At 34.1% G+C, this 16,166-nt stretch overlaps 1 protein-coding gene across 3 annotated transcripts in view; it reads left to right on the top strand.

Moving 5' to 3' along the window:
• Nucleotides 1-16,166, top strand: part of CSMD3 (CUB and Sushi multiple domains 3) — a 697,991-nt gene that overhangs the window by 344,095 nt on the left and 337,730 nt on the right. For all 3 annotated transcript variants that reach the window (XM_086465685.1, XM_086465684.1, XM_086465682.1), the window contains 2 exons: nucleotides 920-1,023; nucleotides 6,255-6,367. In XM_086465685.1, coding sequence (XP_086321811.1) covers nucleotides 920-1,023; nucleotides 6,255-6,367 — 217 coding nt within the window. The remainder of the gene's footprint in view (nucleotides 1-919; nucleotides 1,024-6,254; nucleotides 6,368-16,166) is intronic.

The raw sequence follows: 16,166 nt of genomic DNA, 5'->3' as shown, positions 1-16,166 counted from the left end.
CCAGAACTGCAGTGTAGCAAAGTAATATGAGCATTCAAGGACATGATATTAATCCATCAGAATGACATCCAAAGCTTTCAACACAGTCTAAGTTCTCAATTATAACAATAATTAAAGACCATTTATTACAGACAAAAATTCCTGCACTAAGTATTCTGTCATTTTTATCTATATGAAAATTTGAGGAACTTCTGTTACTTTCACAAAGGCAGAGTTAGCATGGTTAATACATGGGTGTAAACAATATGCTTTATTTTCCTTTCTAATAAAAGAATTGAATTTTACTCTAAGTGAAAAATTCGTTGTGTTCTTAAAATGGAGCTGAAATTTTTATCCTTCAGCATTAAATATGCATACTGTGGTTTAAATTACAGGATATAAAAAATGCACATGCTTCTGATAGTTGCGTTTTACTCAGAATCATGAAATAAGAAAATGACTTTTACCTTTGATCCAGCTTTATCTTACTTGAGTCAGATTATGGATGTCAGTAGTAAATCATGTTCTTCACCTTCACTGCATTTACTCAGTGAAGTACAGTTATTCAGTTGTTACTTGAAGACAGTTGTATTGCACGAACTGCAATTAGTTATATTGCCCTTTGAGTGTATCTTAATCGAAATGTAATGCAATTATCCAGAACTGTATTAAACATGTAACAACTACATAAATAAGTGAAATGATGGTGCTTTGAGGAGGTCAGCAGAGTGATGATACCTTAAAGTTATCATAATTCATATTTCATGAGCCAAACCTGTTGGATTAACTGCAATACTTTATTGTAAAATATGCTAAAGTTACATGTAATTATTAATTGGAAAGTGTCTTTTATTTTCACTGCTGAAAAGCTTATTTACAGACTCAACTCTCAGATATATTCCTTTATTTCTAAAATATATTTGCTTATTTTATTTCCTAGGTTATTCAGATAAATTTTGAAGAATTTGATCTGGAGATTGGCTATGACACACTGACAATTGGTGATGGAGGAGAAGTGGGTGATCCTAAAACTGTGCTTCAAGTGTAAGTTTTTTACATTTACAATTTGTATGCGTTACAGGATATTATTAATTTGTTTTTGATGAGAGTAGATAGTGATTAGAATCAGAAAAGAAAAACTAAAATCAGGCCTTTTAAAAGACATAGTCTGTACATTTGTGTGTAGACATGTTAATTTTTAGGGGTTATTGTGCTCCCTTTATAAGTGTGTTCTCAAATTAAAAGTGTATAAGAACATAATTGAAAATAGAGAAATGGATGACTTATACATAAACTTTTACAATCTCCTAGCAAGCTTAGTATGGCAAAAGATGTACTATGGGATCTTGACCTTTAAGTGCTTGTTGACTATTGTAAATAACTCAGAAAATGAGTTAGTATAGAGAAGAAAATTACTACAGAGATAATCTGAGTAGGATATTACCTAAATTACATATGATTAGAAATCAGACAATACTGAGTATTAGATAAGATTTTTATCATCCATTAGCATTCCTCTAGAATGTGTGAGCTTGGATATATAGGGATATATATATACTCAGCAACCATTGATTGACCTCACAGTCCATGTTTCTCAAATACTTAACTTGTGATGACAACTGGTCTTACAATAATGAAAACAGCATCAAGAAGACAAATTCATAATCTTATTACTTAATTTGTAAAATTTTGAAGACAGCAGTATATATAATACAGTCATTCTGTTCATTCCCAGTCATTTGAAAATATGCAGAATTAAGTATTACTTGTAGTCTGTCATTTTATGTAGCTCCAATTCCATTCTGAGCAAATAATTCAATGTTTTGTAAGAGAAATGAATGCTCTTTAAAATACACTGTATTTATTTTTTTAAAAATCTGACTCAATTTTATGAAAAAATTGACAAAATGTTGTTTACTGCTTAGAAGCCATATTTTACCCATAAGGGCTTGTCTGATATTTAGGAAAGATTTTTGGAAAAGGACAAATAATATTTATCTGTTGTTTTTAGATAATTGGTCTCTCAGTAAGTACCTTATGTTATCATTAGTTCAAATTAGTTTAAAATTTAAAACACAGATCAGAACAGAAGCAGAAGTGAAAATTTTAGTTTGATATATATTTAATCAAAAAACCCAAAAGAATAGCAAAATTAGTATTCCTTAGAATGATATTACCTGCCGTATATTTAATGGAAATATATTAATGCTATTTTTATATATTCTAACTTTGCATTATTCACTGTGAGAATGAGATCAAGAATTTGTTTGGTTTGAGTACCCTAAACCCAATGTTTACCTTCTTTTCTTTCCTAATTTCATCTCATTAATATTGTTAATTGCAAAACTTTGAGCAGAAAATACAGTTGTTTCAGGATTTGAAGATTTTCATCATGAATTCTCCCTTAGATTTGTCCTTCAGGGGACAGACTATCTGACCTTCTGGTTTTAATTGTTTTTGTAATCATTCTATCCTTTCTTATCAATGAGAAGACTAGGAATTGGCCAGGTGTTTCAAATGTAGGATAATGGATAATGCAAAGATCTTCAGTGGATTGTAGATGTGTTAAATGTTACTAATAATAATTTTGAGAAGGATTGAGGTACTGTAATTTCTATTTTATAAACAGTACCAAGCCTTCAAAATATATTGCTGATAATGGTGGAATTAAATTTCAGATATTCTTAGATTCCTAAACAATAATGAATATCCTCTCATGTAGAAAGAGCGTTTACTAAGTACCGATTCACCATGTCTCATTAATATTTAACTAAAGTATGGTTTTCATTGGTACATGAATTAGAGTAACACTTTGAGGCACAGTACAATGATATTTAAAATTATGAGTAATGTAGAGTGGCACTCTGTCCAGATTTTATTTTATTAAAGATGTTAGGATTTTATAAAAGTATATCTGATGATAAGACTTATGAATGGGAGAAATTATGAAATTACAGGATTAAACTTGTCATGAATATAAAGGAATTCTGAGTCATTTTCTTTAATAAAAGAGCTACTTAGAATTGACAAGTGTTAACATATGATAAGAGAATCTGTTCTGTAAATAACTAGGTAAATTATTTTAAAGAATTATTACTATGGACATCCTGGCAAAAACAAAACCCAATTGGTTTGTGGGGTTTTAATATTAAATAACATTGTATAATTAGTCACACATACTATTTTTGTTTACCAGTGGAATGATGGCTGACTATTCTGTGATCAGAAGTATCAATGTCAAAGTTACTAGGATTAAAATGTATTAAAAAATTGCATGGAAGGTGGAACATAATTGACTACTGTAAAAAACTTGTCAATCTTGTCTCCTGTGAGCCATGCACACTTTATCTGAGATAGGATTCATAGCAAATGAATCGGCTATTGTATAATTTAATTTTTGGATTTAAAATTTTAAAATAATTATCTTCCAGCAAATTGCTGAAGAACATTGGTTTGAATGTCTGATTTACATGTAAATGATGTGAAAACATTTATCTTCCAATTTATCAAAGTTAATCAGGAAGCCTATCCAAGTGTTTAATGCACTAGTTTTACTGGGCACTGGTAGATAGGAAGGGTCAGAATCAACAACTGATTTTAAGTTGCATTTAGGTAGAATTATGCTTCCTAAACTGGGAATTGCAGTCCTGATAATTCCTACTCTGCTGGTGCTAATCACAGAAGTAGCTAAACTCCAAAGCCATTTCAGTACTTGCTATTAAGTTTCCTTGGATGCATATAATCCTGTGCCTATACTTGTGCACCCAGCAACATGCCAGACTGCTCCAGCCTAGTGAGCCTAGCACCTAAGTGAACTTAAATCTGAATGGAACACATTTTTCGTGTGTTGGACAAGATGACTAATATGAAGGCATTCTTAGTCCTTTCTTATGGAACTAAGATATTTAGAAGGTGAAGCAGTGTTATTATCAGGGGATAGAAGGGAAGAAGGAAAAGACATGGCAGGTCCGCCTTCATACATCAGTCACAGCACTTTTTCAGGATGTTTGGAAACCTTTCAGCAGGTTGGGCTTACACTTGCTGCAGGTGAGCCTTAATGTAATACACATCTGGGCACCGATTCCTGTAATACACATTTGGAAAATCCAGTGCACAAGGCATGAAACTCATTCTTACTCTTTCAGTGTGCTCGCTGTGTTGAGTGTGCATGTATCTAATCTCTCATATTACAGATCTGCAGCAAATGGAGAGTGTTGCAATTCTCTGAATATCCTCTAACCTAGTCTTCAGTGTACTCTCTCAGGGGGACTGTATGTCACTAGAATGTGGGAGGGGTAGTTCTGGAGTCTTAGAGGAAGAGGTGGAAAACAACCTGCTGAATGTCGTAACTGTTAAACTGTTTAATAAAAAAGGAGGCATCATAATCACATCTTCCCATTTCTACTGCTAACAGTGTTCACTGTTTCCCTTTTGACAGAGAAGGTGTAAGAACCTGCTTCCAGCAGAGGAACCTTAGTAATGAATCCAGGGTAGAGAAAGTCACATAAACCCCAGGAGGAAAGAAAGGATAATTCATAACTGCAGAATTTCGTTATTATCTTAAATAGCTTCCTTCACATAATCCTGTTTTCTCTGGATCTTATTGCTCTGTGGCCCCCAAACTTTTCCCAAATAGTATACTCTAAGCACTTAAAAAAGATCAACGAGTGATTTCTGCGTTCTGTTGATTGATTCTTATTTTCAAAAATGCATTTTCAAATTATATTTTCCCCATATACTATTTAATTGAAAAATATTGTTTCTGAAAACTGTATCCAATAAAAAATATATTTATAATTGACTTCAGAAAACAGAAGTGATAAAAATTTTAATGGATCTTTCTCATAGGAATTATTCTTTCTGACACCATAAAGAGATTAATATTCCCAATGGCCTTAATATTCCCAAAATGTACTGTCAGTCACCAGCGACAATTACAAAACTCTGTTAACCATTACATCAGTGTTGTTTCTGAGGAACATCCTGTTAATCTATTAATTTGGCAAAGACTGAACTCACTGAAGAGACTTTCTCTTAGTGCAGAAATGAGCAGTTAGTACATTATTTTGGCCAGGCATTTACTTGTTCAATTCTGGCAAGTCTTTGTAGTAGCTCCATCTGTGAACACAGATGTGGAAAATAGGCATGAATTTCTCCCACAGCAGAGTATTTCATACAGAAATAAGCTAAAAAGACCAGAGGGGAGAACTAAAATTAACTGCAAAATATATTTAAAACAGTCCATTTGAAGCTAGCTTTAAAGAATGGTTAGAACTGAAAAAGAAAAAAAAACTAACAGTTTTCACACTCATACAGGCTTGTGCTTGTGATCCATTTAACAAGAACGGAAAATGTTTTGGCACTTTCCACCATTCTGTTTTAGCTGATAAACTCTTTCCAAATTTGAGACAAAGTTTTGGGGAAAAATATGCCATATAACATAAAACTGCAGCTTTCACAACATTTCCTTTTTGCTATCACACTATTTCATTCAGCAAACAGAATGAACATTTAGGATTGCTTTGACTTGCAAATTTTTGCAAACAATATGAAAAGTGAAAAAAAAAAAAAAGAAAAAAGAGAAATACCAAGCTTAGTTCTTTCTAATTAATCAACATTCTGTAACACTAAGAGGTTTTAAAATTGTGACATCTTGTATATTTGTTAATGAAAGAATGAATGTCAGCTGAGTGCCAGGCATGCCCTTCCATTGATGTGGTAGAAGTGATGAGGGGAGGTGAGAGAGTGCAGGGAATGCATGGGCCTTCACGACAGTATTGCTATTTAAGGATAACAAATTCCTCTTTAATGTCAATGTGTGTATTCCAAAGCGGGTATTCTGTGTACTAGTACTTTTTTTGAAGAATAAATGTAGTGCTTCATTATGGGCTTCTAGTGCCATTTGTCATGCCTGCACGTATCTGAGTCATGCACACAGGACTGCTAGACAAGGTTCCGGGTTAGGGGAGATGCATGTCTTTCTGGACCAGCAACCAAAAGTGAGATAATTTATTTCAGTACAACACAAGCAGTAGTTGTTTGTATTTATAGACTGCGATCAAGTCTGCAGTCATTGGAACCTTGAGAGTTGTATTGGTTAACCAGACAGTAAATAACTAATTTGGTGTGGGCAGAATATAAAGAATTTAAAAATAAAACAAAACAAAACAAAAATAAAAAATACTTTGTAGATTCCTTAATGTAGATTCCTTAAAAAAAAAAAAAAAAAGTCTAGTTACTTAATGGCTTTACAATTTATTTATTTCTATCTATAGGTTAACTGGGAGCTTTGTACCAGACTTAATTGTGAGCATGAGCAATCAGATGTGGTTGCACCTTCAAACGGATGAAAGTGTGGGCTCAATCGGTTTCAAGGTTAACTACAAAGGTAACAATACATTATTGGAAGCTAATGTAATGGTGTACCAAAACTTAAGCTAATATTATGAAATGTTTTTCTTTCATATTAGGGTATGCATTCTATTTTTAGTTCTGTCAGTCTTAAAAACAAGAAAATGCAAGCTGAGTTAAAAAAATACAAAAAATAAATTTGTTCTCCTTAAAGGTCTTATGTCACATGAAACTGCGCTCTTTTTATTTTGTGCATTCTTACAGCCATTGATTTTTGACATATAAATTTACATTTATTTTCTGTTATTTCATGTTGAAAAAGATTAAAATGAAATAATTCTGTGATTATTTAAAGCTAAACGCATAAAGGAAATTAATACTTCCTACATTTATTTGAAAATTAATCATGCCTACTACAACAGAAAAAAAATACCACATGTGAAGAATTTGAACTACGGATGAGTTTTGGGCCAAGAGAAAGAAAAACTTGCCTAATGATGTTGTTCTTTATGGTCTTAAAATGGGAGGCATCTATAATGCATAATACAAAACAACTGTTGCTATTTGATGCTTCTGGGAGAACATATAGCATGAACAGTAAAATCAACCAAAAACTTAAGAATAACATATATATGCACATAGGCACTTCTGTATTATAACAGAATGAGTTACATTTACTATTTTTATATTAGATTTAACATAGCTGCATGCATTTCTTGTGACAAATTTTTAAATTGCATGGTACCTGCCTACCACTAAAACCAGATCATAGAAAGTATGATTCTTCATCAAAATTATTCATTCAAAGGGGAGAAGGGAAAGGCAAAAGCTAAACCAACAAGCGTATGTATTAGAAATGGAGCTGATGTTGTTGAGGATGGGCAGATGGAGTGAATAAGCACATTGAGAGTAAAGCTGCACAATGTGACTTGATGGTTTTTTCTGTCCATCTTTCCTTCAGCTGTTCGTGTATATTAAGCTCTATAATATTATGGCATGAGTGTGCTTGTGCATTCTTAATATTCAGATCTAGTGGACTAAGATAGAAACATCTTACTACTTTGTTGTATGGTAGTTATTAAAACCCAGGATTTTCACATTCCAGCTTTAAAAAGGGAAGAGAAGAGAAGTGGTTAGTATAAACAAGTTTAAGAACGTGTTAATATAGGAAAACTTGAACCATAGCTGTATGGAAAAGGAAGATTTTTAGATCTGAACTCAAAATAATTCGCATAACTCCAGTAGTTTTTCCTTTATTTGTAGGATTCTTTTAAAGTAAAATTAATTTTGCTTGCAACAATTTTAGTTTGTAGAAGACAAAGGAATATTGTCTAGTGTCTTACAATGTACCTCTATATCTTGTTTTATGCATGAGTTACATTTATTCTTAGAAGCTATATTTCTGCAAGAATAAAATTAATTGAATATGAATAGGTAGAAGGGGACGGAAAGGGTAAACTTTCACAGTCTCATCTCCATATAATCAACTTTATGACTGCACACCTAGATATAAGTCTGTATTACTCTCTTGCCCTACACTGAGCTACACTATCTCACTAAATAATATTTGAATGCATATCAGGATAGGCAGTGTGTGGAAGGTTGTTTTTTTTTTTTCTCCAAATCTAGAGTATGGGATAATTTTTTTTATGTAAGTTGCCTTTGCTTGGATCCCTGAAAGGATGTATTCATTAGAGATGCAAGAAACCAGGCAATGTTCCCTTAAATAACATGGGAAGCAGTGGGTGAGGCAGGTTTGGGGAGGTTGCTATTTTTTGTGTTGGTTTGTGTTTAAGTCTCTTGTGTTAACAATGGTAGTTTCTGAAAAGAGGCATCTAAACAGGTAGTATTTTGGATAAGCATCTGTTTTGCACTTAAACTTTTGGAGCTAATGAATTAGAAGTTGAGAGAAAATCCAGTGGGGCAAACTGAGCAAGTTAGAACTGTGCATTCAGGGCTATGACATATCACTGACTTTTTTACTAGAATCAAAAAATTGCAAAGAATTTTCTCTCAAAAATATCCAGAATAACTTAAGAGAATTGTGATTTTGGGGAATCAGGGTCATAGGACATTTCAGTTTAAGCGACTAAAGGAATTACTAAGAATGTATGCCCAACTTGCTTATATTTCTCTTCAAGGGACTAGATCAAATTGTAATCCTATAACTTTGTCCCTTTCCACCTCAATTTCCACTATCTACTTAGACACCTAACTATGGCTAATGCTGTACCTATTTATGTATGTTATATATTTAGATCTTGTAAGTTTCTTCTTACAAAAAAGGTGCAACTACATTAGCATTTTAGATTTGATTCAGCAGTGATTACTGAACTGAATCTTCTGATCATTCCCACTCCCCTTGCTTTAGTTTTCATCATGGAGCAATCTTGAAAGGCGCAAATTATATTCCTTTGAGGTAATTCATAAGGTGCACTTGAATAGCATTGGGAATAACATTCCTCATGTGCTTCAGCTTCTAATGTGCATTTAGCAGAACCTGATAAAACTTGTCCAAAGTAAAACTACCAAAATACAATGAATTTCATATAGATAGTATGGATACTGTATCATAGACTTGTTTATGTCAGAGTTAATTACTTGATAATGTACTTGTTAACAGTAATTGCTAATAGCTAAAACAATTTCCCACTAAAATGTTTGATGTCTAAATATCTGCTTCTGTACATCCTGAGACTCAACTATCTACAGAGGTCCCATGAAAATTCATAAAGACATTATTCAGTCTAGTTGATGTTTAGGTCTGAGTCTGCCAGGCGTTTTCAGGAATATAGTTTGTTCAAAGTCTTACACGGAATGTGATGGGAGGAACAGTAGGTTGTGGGATATCATTACCCAGTGCCTTTACCCATTGTTCTCCAAAATGATATACTTGCTCAAGTTAGAAGGTCATATCCTTTCTGACTGGGATAGAATTGAATATGCCATATCATTTGTAATGATAGAAATAGACAAATGAATTTTTAAATACCTCTGCATTAGTAGGATTTCAGCTGAAGAATTCTTTTAAATTTATATTACTACAGAAACTAACAGTTTATTCTCTTTATGTATCTGCCATTTGAGAGAATCTAGTAAGTTTCTGTGAAATAAAAAATATATTTTCATTTTTTTCTAGATTAAAGATGTTGCATGTAGAGTTCTTTTATGGTTTTAATAGCTAGATCCCGTTATAATTATTTAAATATAGATATTTAAACATTAACGTAGAAAGAATATTTTAAAGTAAATAAGTTTTTGTTATTGTTTTGAAATTCCTTTTCCAGTATCCTGTACAATAAAACTACTTAGGAAGGTAGAATAGTAAATATCAGGAATGGACAGGACTGAAATACAAGCACAGTCTCAGATATTTTGCCTGTTATCTCATTGTTATGTACGCTGCTTTCTTTTCATCCTTCAAATGTATATGTATGTTTTTTTAATGTGAAAACATGGAATGTTTAGCAATCTGAAATTTTAAATGTACTATTTCCAAGTCATAATTTGAGGGATTATTTGAAAAATGTAGTTTTTCCTTTAGATATGAGATCAGACTGTGGTGCTCATTTAATTACCAAATACAAAAAAAATAAATAATGGATTATTTTTAGGCTTCCCACATCAGTGCTATGAAAGGAAACTACAAATTAATAGTTATTACTGGTGACAAGTTGCATGAATATTTTGTATCATTCGGTATTTCAGGAAATGGTGCCGTATTGTCACAGTAGCACATTTATTCCCAAAGCTATGGTGAAGGGGAAAGAAGAGTCTAGCTAAACACTTGTGAAGAAACAATCTCCAATATATTTATACACTGCAATGGAATGGCCTTCATCTACAACTAAAAAAAACAAAACGCTTCACAAAATACAAGACAAACTGATAAAACTGGCATAGCCTTCAAAGACTAGAAACCCATTTTTGTAAAATAAGAGATTGAAGAATTGTGATTTTATTTCATTTTGCAAAAACTGATTGAGAATCTAGCAATGGAATATTACAGTTCTTGGAAAATTATATATGAGAACTCTAACTGCAATATCTTTCATATACAGTAGCTTCTTTTTGTAACTTTGGACATATGAAAAGAATAAATTAAATAAAAAATATGCCTTAAACACTTTTAAAACAAACTTTTTATCACAGAATTCATGGGATTAAAGAGTAAAGTAAATAGTCATGGTGTAAATTCATAGGAAAAATTACTTTAAGGAATTAAATCAGTAATGTAAACGCATAGTACAAAACCATCCTGTATTATCATAGTATGGGCAAGCTGAACTTCTGTTTAGGTCAGATTTGAGTCCTCTGAAAGAGAGGAAACTATCCTCAGGGCAATCTCGTTTGTCAGGTCCTGATATTACACCCTCAGTTTGTGAGCAGTGGCCAGATCTAAGGGATTTTTTTCTTTTAATGCGTCTGTTTTATTTTTCTCCAACTGGTTACACACTAATAAAACCTCTTAAATTTGTAGGTTCTCCTGATAGCTCTGCCTCCTATTAGGATAAAATCTCTTTGATTTTATCATTAACTATAATAATACATCAGACATACTTTAATTTTAATTTCATAAGAAAATAAAGTTGACAAAGGTTACTTTGACTGGAGTGCAATGATAAGTTTTGGAAGAGGCTTGTCTAAGATGCCAAGCTAGGTAGGAGTGTATGTAAAAAGTGAATTGCTTCTTCAATTTTCTGCAAAAATGATCTAATTTTAGGATATGAGATTTACACTCTGACACTCAGTATTTCAAAAGATTTCTTTTTGCTTAAAGCATAACTTTCATCTGGCTTCAACCAGTGCAACTTGTGTTCCCAAGTGCTTGGGGTACTGTTGCAGCCTCGGGTAGCCTTCTGGAGTTTGTGATCCACATTTCATCCAATTTTCCTAGCAGTAAGCACTGTGTTACAGACACATTTGAGGTTTTTTTTGTCACAGATAGCATAGAGATGTTTTTCCATGACTAATTGCTCAATAGCATTTGCTTGTCTGTTGGTGAGAGAACATCAAGTGATCTAAATTCTGTAGACAGTTTAATACACTGTTAGTCATCTATGTCTGCAAACATGTATTTTGGAAGTATGTGCAAAGTTAGATATGTTTGCCATTGTCTATGTTTAGCCCATATGCAGGGCTAAACTACAACAGTTGCTCTATCACCCAACAACCCCTCACCAGCGAAGGAGGGGAATTGGGAAAAGGAGAGGGGAATTGGGAAAAGGAGAGGGGAATTGGGAAAAGGAGAGGGGAATTGGGAAAAGGAGAGCAAACCCATGGATTGAAGTGAAAACAGATTTAATGAAACAGCACTAACACCAACACAGGTATACAAAGTTATACTCATTCAAACAAATACGCAGCAGTCACAATCAACAGTAGAGCAGTCCTTGGGAGTAGAAGGAACCCCAGCAGGAAATCCACAGGAGCTCCCCTTCCTCAGTACACCTTCCCCCTTTATAATGACCGTGATGTTACAGCATGGGCTACACCTGTAGCTCACTTAGGTCAGCTGCCCTGGCTGACTTGAAACTGCTGATGGCTTGCCACCATGGCTGGGCTGTGATTATGTCCCAGCCAAACCAGGACTGTAAATTTTCATATAATACAAGCTTCACGGAGGTCTCACCTCAACAAGTTGTGAGAGTAGCTTATCTATGAAACATTGTCATGGATGAGTGATTTAGATCGCTTAAAGAATCACTGTCAAAAGCATTGGTAAAAAGTGATTTTAATGTGAATTTTTAAAAGTGCGACTTAACAAAGTTTGGTGGCAAAGTTCACTCTACTGATTGCCACATGGAAAAAACGTAAAAAGGAAAATAAAGTCAAAATCTAACTAGAACGATTCACACAGAGACTGGAGATGAAAAAGGTTGAGGGAGATCATCCGGTTGAGTCACAATTTCTAAACTCCTTCTCAGAGAGGAGTCTAGGTGTGGCTGGATCCAGACTTAGTCCCAGACTTGGGCAACAGTTTATGTCTAATGGAATTAGCTATGTGGATTTCATTACTATTAATTCAGCATACTACCAGTCGCTTACTGAGAATCTGTTGTAAGTAAGCGGTCTTTCCACCTTGGTAAGGAAGAATCCCTTAGTCTCAGGTAAGAGATCTCAAACCTTGAGAGATGTCTGTGCTCAATGGGAGAGTCGCCTGCTGTGCAGTCCAGTTGCAGGAGTTAAGTGAAAATTTTCTTGGAACAGAGGGTTAGAAATTTAGTTTACTTGTTTGGATGAAGAGTGAAGCTACTTGTTTGGGTTTGTGTACTTCGGATAGCTACAAGCAGATAGGCACTGTATTTAAAATACAGTCAGAACTCAAATTTAAAATGTGTGTATGTATGTATGTTTTTCAAAAAGTTTCCAGCGAAAATATTCAGAAGAATCAGCAGAACCAGTTGAGGTTTTGCACTTCTCTTACTTGGACTTCTGAGTTTTTGTAGTCAAGCATTATGCCATGTTCTTTATTTTTTTCCTTTTCTCCCCAAGTCAATAATTAATTTCTGTAAGTGCTATTATGCTAGTAAACAACTACATCAGCAGTCTTTTATCATGTATTTTCGTGTTCCGTGAGACATCTATTAATTGATTATGTTATATTAGAATAGACTGTATCTTACATTTATTGATGGCTTTTTGTTTCAGTTTGCTGTTGGTTGGCACTTTCTGTAACGTATTTCCAGAGAAAATGCCTATGAGCTATAAGACTTTAGATTTGCCCAGCTGCAGTGGGTTAACACCTAGCAAGCAGCTAAGCCCCACACACCTGCGTGCTCACACCCCCTGCAACAGGATGGGGGAGAGAATCAAAAGGGTAAAAATGTAAAGACATTTTAATAGGTAGAGGAAAAGCTGCACGTGCAAGCAAAGCAAACCAAGGAATTCATTCACTACTTCTTATTGGCAGGCAGATGTTTAGCTATTTCCAGGAAAGCTGGACTCCATCATGTGTAATGGTGACTTGGGAAGAAAAACTCCACAGCTCTGAAAGTCTCTGTCTCCCTCCTCCTTCCCCCAGCTTTTAGTTCTGAGCATGACATCATATGATACCAGGTATCCCTTTGGTCAGTCAGGGTCAGATGTCCCAGCTGTGTCCCCTCACAAGTTCTTGTGCAGCCCCAGCGTACTTACTGGTGGCATAGTGTGAGAAGTAGAAAAGGCCTTGATGCTGTGTAGGCACTGTTCAGCAACAAGTAAAACATTGGTGTGTTATCAAAACTATTATCATCACAAATCCAAAACATAGCCCCATACTAGCTACTATGAAGAAAATTAACCCTATCCCAGGCAAAACTAGTACACCAGCTCACTAAATGATGATGTTTACTTCCAAAGATGGTGCACAGATAGTGCATTAAACATTAAATTCCCTTACATTAAACACATTTAATGAACTGTTGAGTCCATACTTTCATTTTAATTGGTGGTGTTGCCAACTTTTTGGTATGATTGAATCTTTGTTGTATTTTGCTGGTGCTGAAGTAACAGTATGTTAAAAGCTAATTTCTATGGCACAGGGAACATTATATGAATTTCTGCTTGGTGTGCCTTTTTTTTTGGCTTTTATAGGAAATCTTTAGAAAGTTTTAATTTTTAACTTACAACACCTCTTTAAGCTTATATATGCTGATGAATCATGCTGGATGTCTGAATTATATAATGAACATTAATTTTCATCATTATATCTAAAATAAGAATTTTTGTTTACCATGCTGTCATATTCTTATAGAAATCATACATATGAAATAAATCACTGAATACATGGGGTTTAGTACAACTATTAGGGATGCACATGGAATGCAAATAAAAACTTGTATCCTTCAGTTAATATCCAAAATCATGTTATGTTCAAATAATGGCTTATACTTTTGATTTAGCCATTGCACTCTCCCTCAGAAAGACTGACACAAAGTTACGGATTCTTTCTTTTTTTCTTTCCTCTCTGTTTCACACCTGCATGGTGTATTTCTGTGCATAAAATATTTAATGATATATGAAAAGTGCCAGAATGACAAATCAAATATTCCCATAAAGACGTAAATTTGCTATTAAAGTATTTGTGAGATGTATAACGTGAGTTTGAATTCCTTAAAACTTTGGGAAAAATCCAGTCTCTGATATCTTGACAGACAGTGCCTTTGTCTCTGTGTTGTCACATCAAAAAATAGACAATCATCTTCACTCCTTGAATTCTAAATCTAAGTTGTTTTTTTTATATGTATTCTGCAAATTAAGAAAGGATTCCAAACAGACTGATTTACAGCTCTTCAACAGTCAAGGCAGTTATGTATTGTATGTACATGTCATCTCATCAGTTGATGCTGATGGAAAGGAATGTTTCACCTGAGGTGTATTATAGTTTCTTTTTTCTGTTGTGTATGGATGGGGAGAGGATGACATCTGTCTTTGGCTTTAGCTTTCAGGTTTTTGTTTATTTAACCACTTGCAGCATGTGTAAAACACTAAAAGATTTAATTTTATCAGAAAACAAAATACTGTGTGGACTGACCAAGGCTCCAAGGTGGTGCTAAGGTGTTCAGTCACTGAGTCTTTCCTTTATTTTCTCTAAGCAATAGCTCAAAATACTTGCCAAATTTATTTAATTTTCTATGTGTTAATATCCGGTCATATCTAGTCATATCTTCTCTATTTGCAATTAATAGATTCTCCAGATGGTATAGAAAAGTCCTTCCATTTATATGAAAATCTCTGTTTGCCAGGGGCATTCTCCTCTGCTCTCCCCCTCTGTCTCTTCTTTCTCTTCTTTCTCTTCTTTCTCTTCTTTCTCTTCTTTCTCTTCTTTCGCTCCTCTCTCTCCTCTCTCTCCTCTCTCTCCTCTCTCTCCTCTCTCTTTTTTCCTCCTCCCTACCTCTAGGTTGAAATATTATACACATCAAAACTCTTGCAGATCTTGTAGAGTGAACTTCTGGTCAGCTGAAGTAACACAAAATGAGAGTAGATGATCTAAAATTCCTTTTAGCTTCAGGAACGTTTATGAAATCTGATTGAATAACTGAGAAAATGGGTGTCAAAGAAACCCTGGGAAGGTCCAAGTTGATATGACTGAGTGAACTTAATGATTTGCCAGAAAACGTGCTGTGGAATTTAGCGCTTTTGTTTCAGTCTTTGGTCACATTCACTCTAAAAACACAATGATTATTCAGAATTATTTTTTTTGTTGTTCAAATCTCTACAGTTAAAGTGCAAACTTCTACACTTGTGGATTTAGAAACTGACATTAATAGATTGAGACAATGATAAAGTCAGAGTTTGACGTCACTTGACAGAATAATTAAAGTATTGTCATGTTAATTATGACACATGCTTTAAATAGACAGGCCACTTGTGAGAATTAGAGGACAAATTAATGTATTATCACTTTTTCTAATAATTAAAAATAAGCCAAAAAATCATTATCCTCTGATGAAAATAATTAATCAAGTATACCCATATGAATAATATATCTCTATTGACTTATATATGCAGAAGCAGTCGAAGCTTTCTCTGCCCATCCAAATCTTGTGAAATATGGTATGGTTTTTGAACTTTTACATTTGCCATAGGAAGGAATTCTGTACCTCCATATTCCTTGCATCTGGAATACTGTGTCCAGCTCTAGGCTACCCAGTACGAGAAATATGTGCTTACTGGAGCAAGTCGCAAGGTCAAAAAGGATAAAGGGCTGGAGCAGCTTTCATATGAGAAGAGGATGAGATCACTGGAGCTGTTCAGCTAAGAGAGGAGAAGGGGGATCTTATCTGTGTGTATAAATACCTGACAGGAATGAATGAAGAAGAGGGAGCCAGACTCTTCTCAGTAGTACCCAGAAG

The sequence above is a fragment of the Leptosomus discolor genome, chromosome 5 (assembly GCF_034619465.1).
Source record: "Leptosomus discolor isolate bLepDis1 chromosome 5, bLepDis1.hap2, whole genome shotgun sequence".
Classification (NCBI taxonomy): Eukaryota; Metazoa; Chordata; class Aves; order Leptosomiformes; family Leptosomidae; genus Leptosomus; species Leptosomus discolor.
Note: the sequence above shows the minus strand (reverse complement) of the source record. Positions and strands in the feature narration are given on the sequence as shown.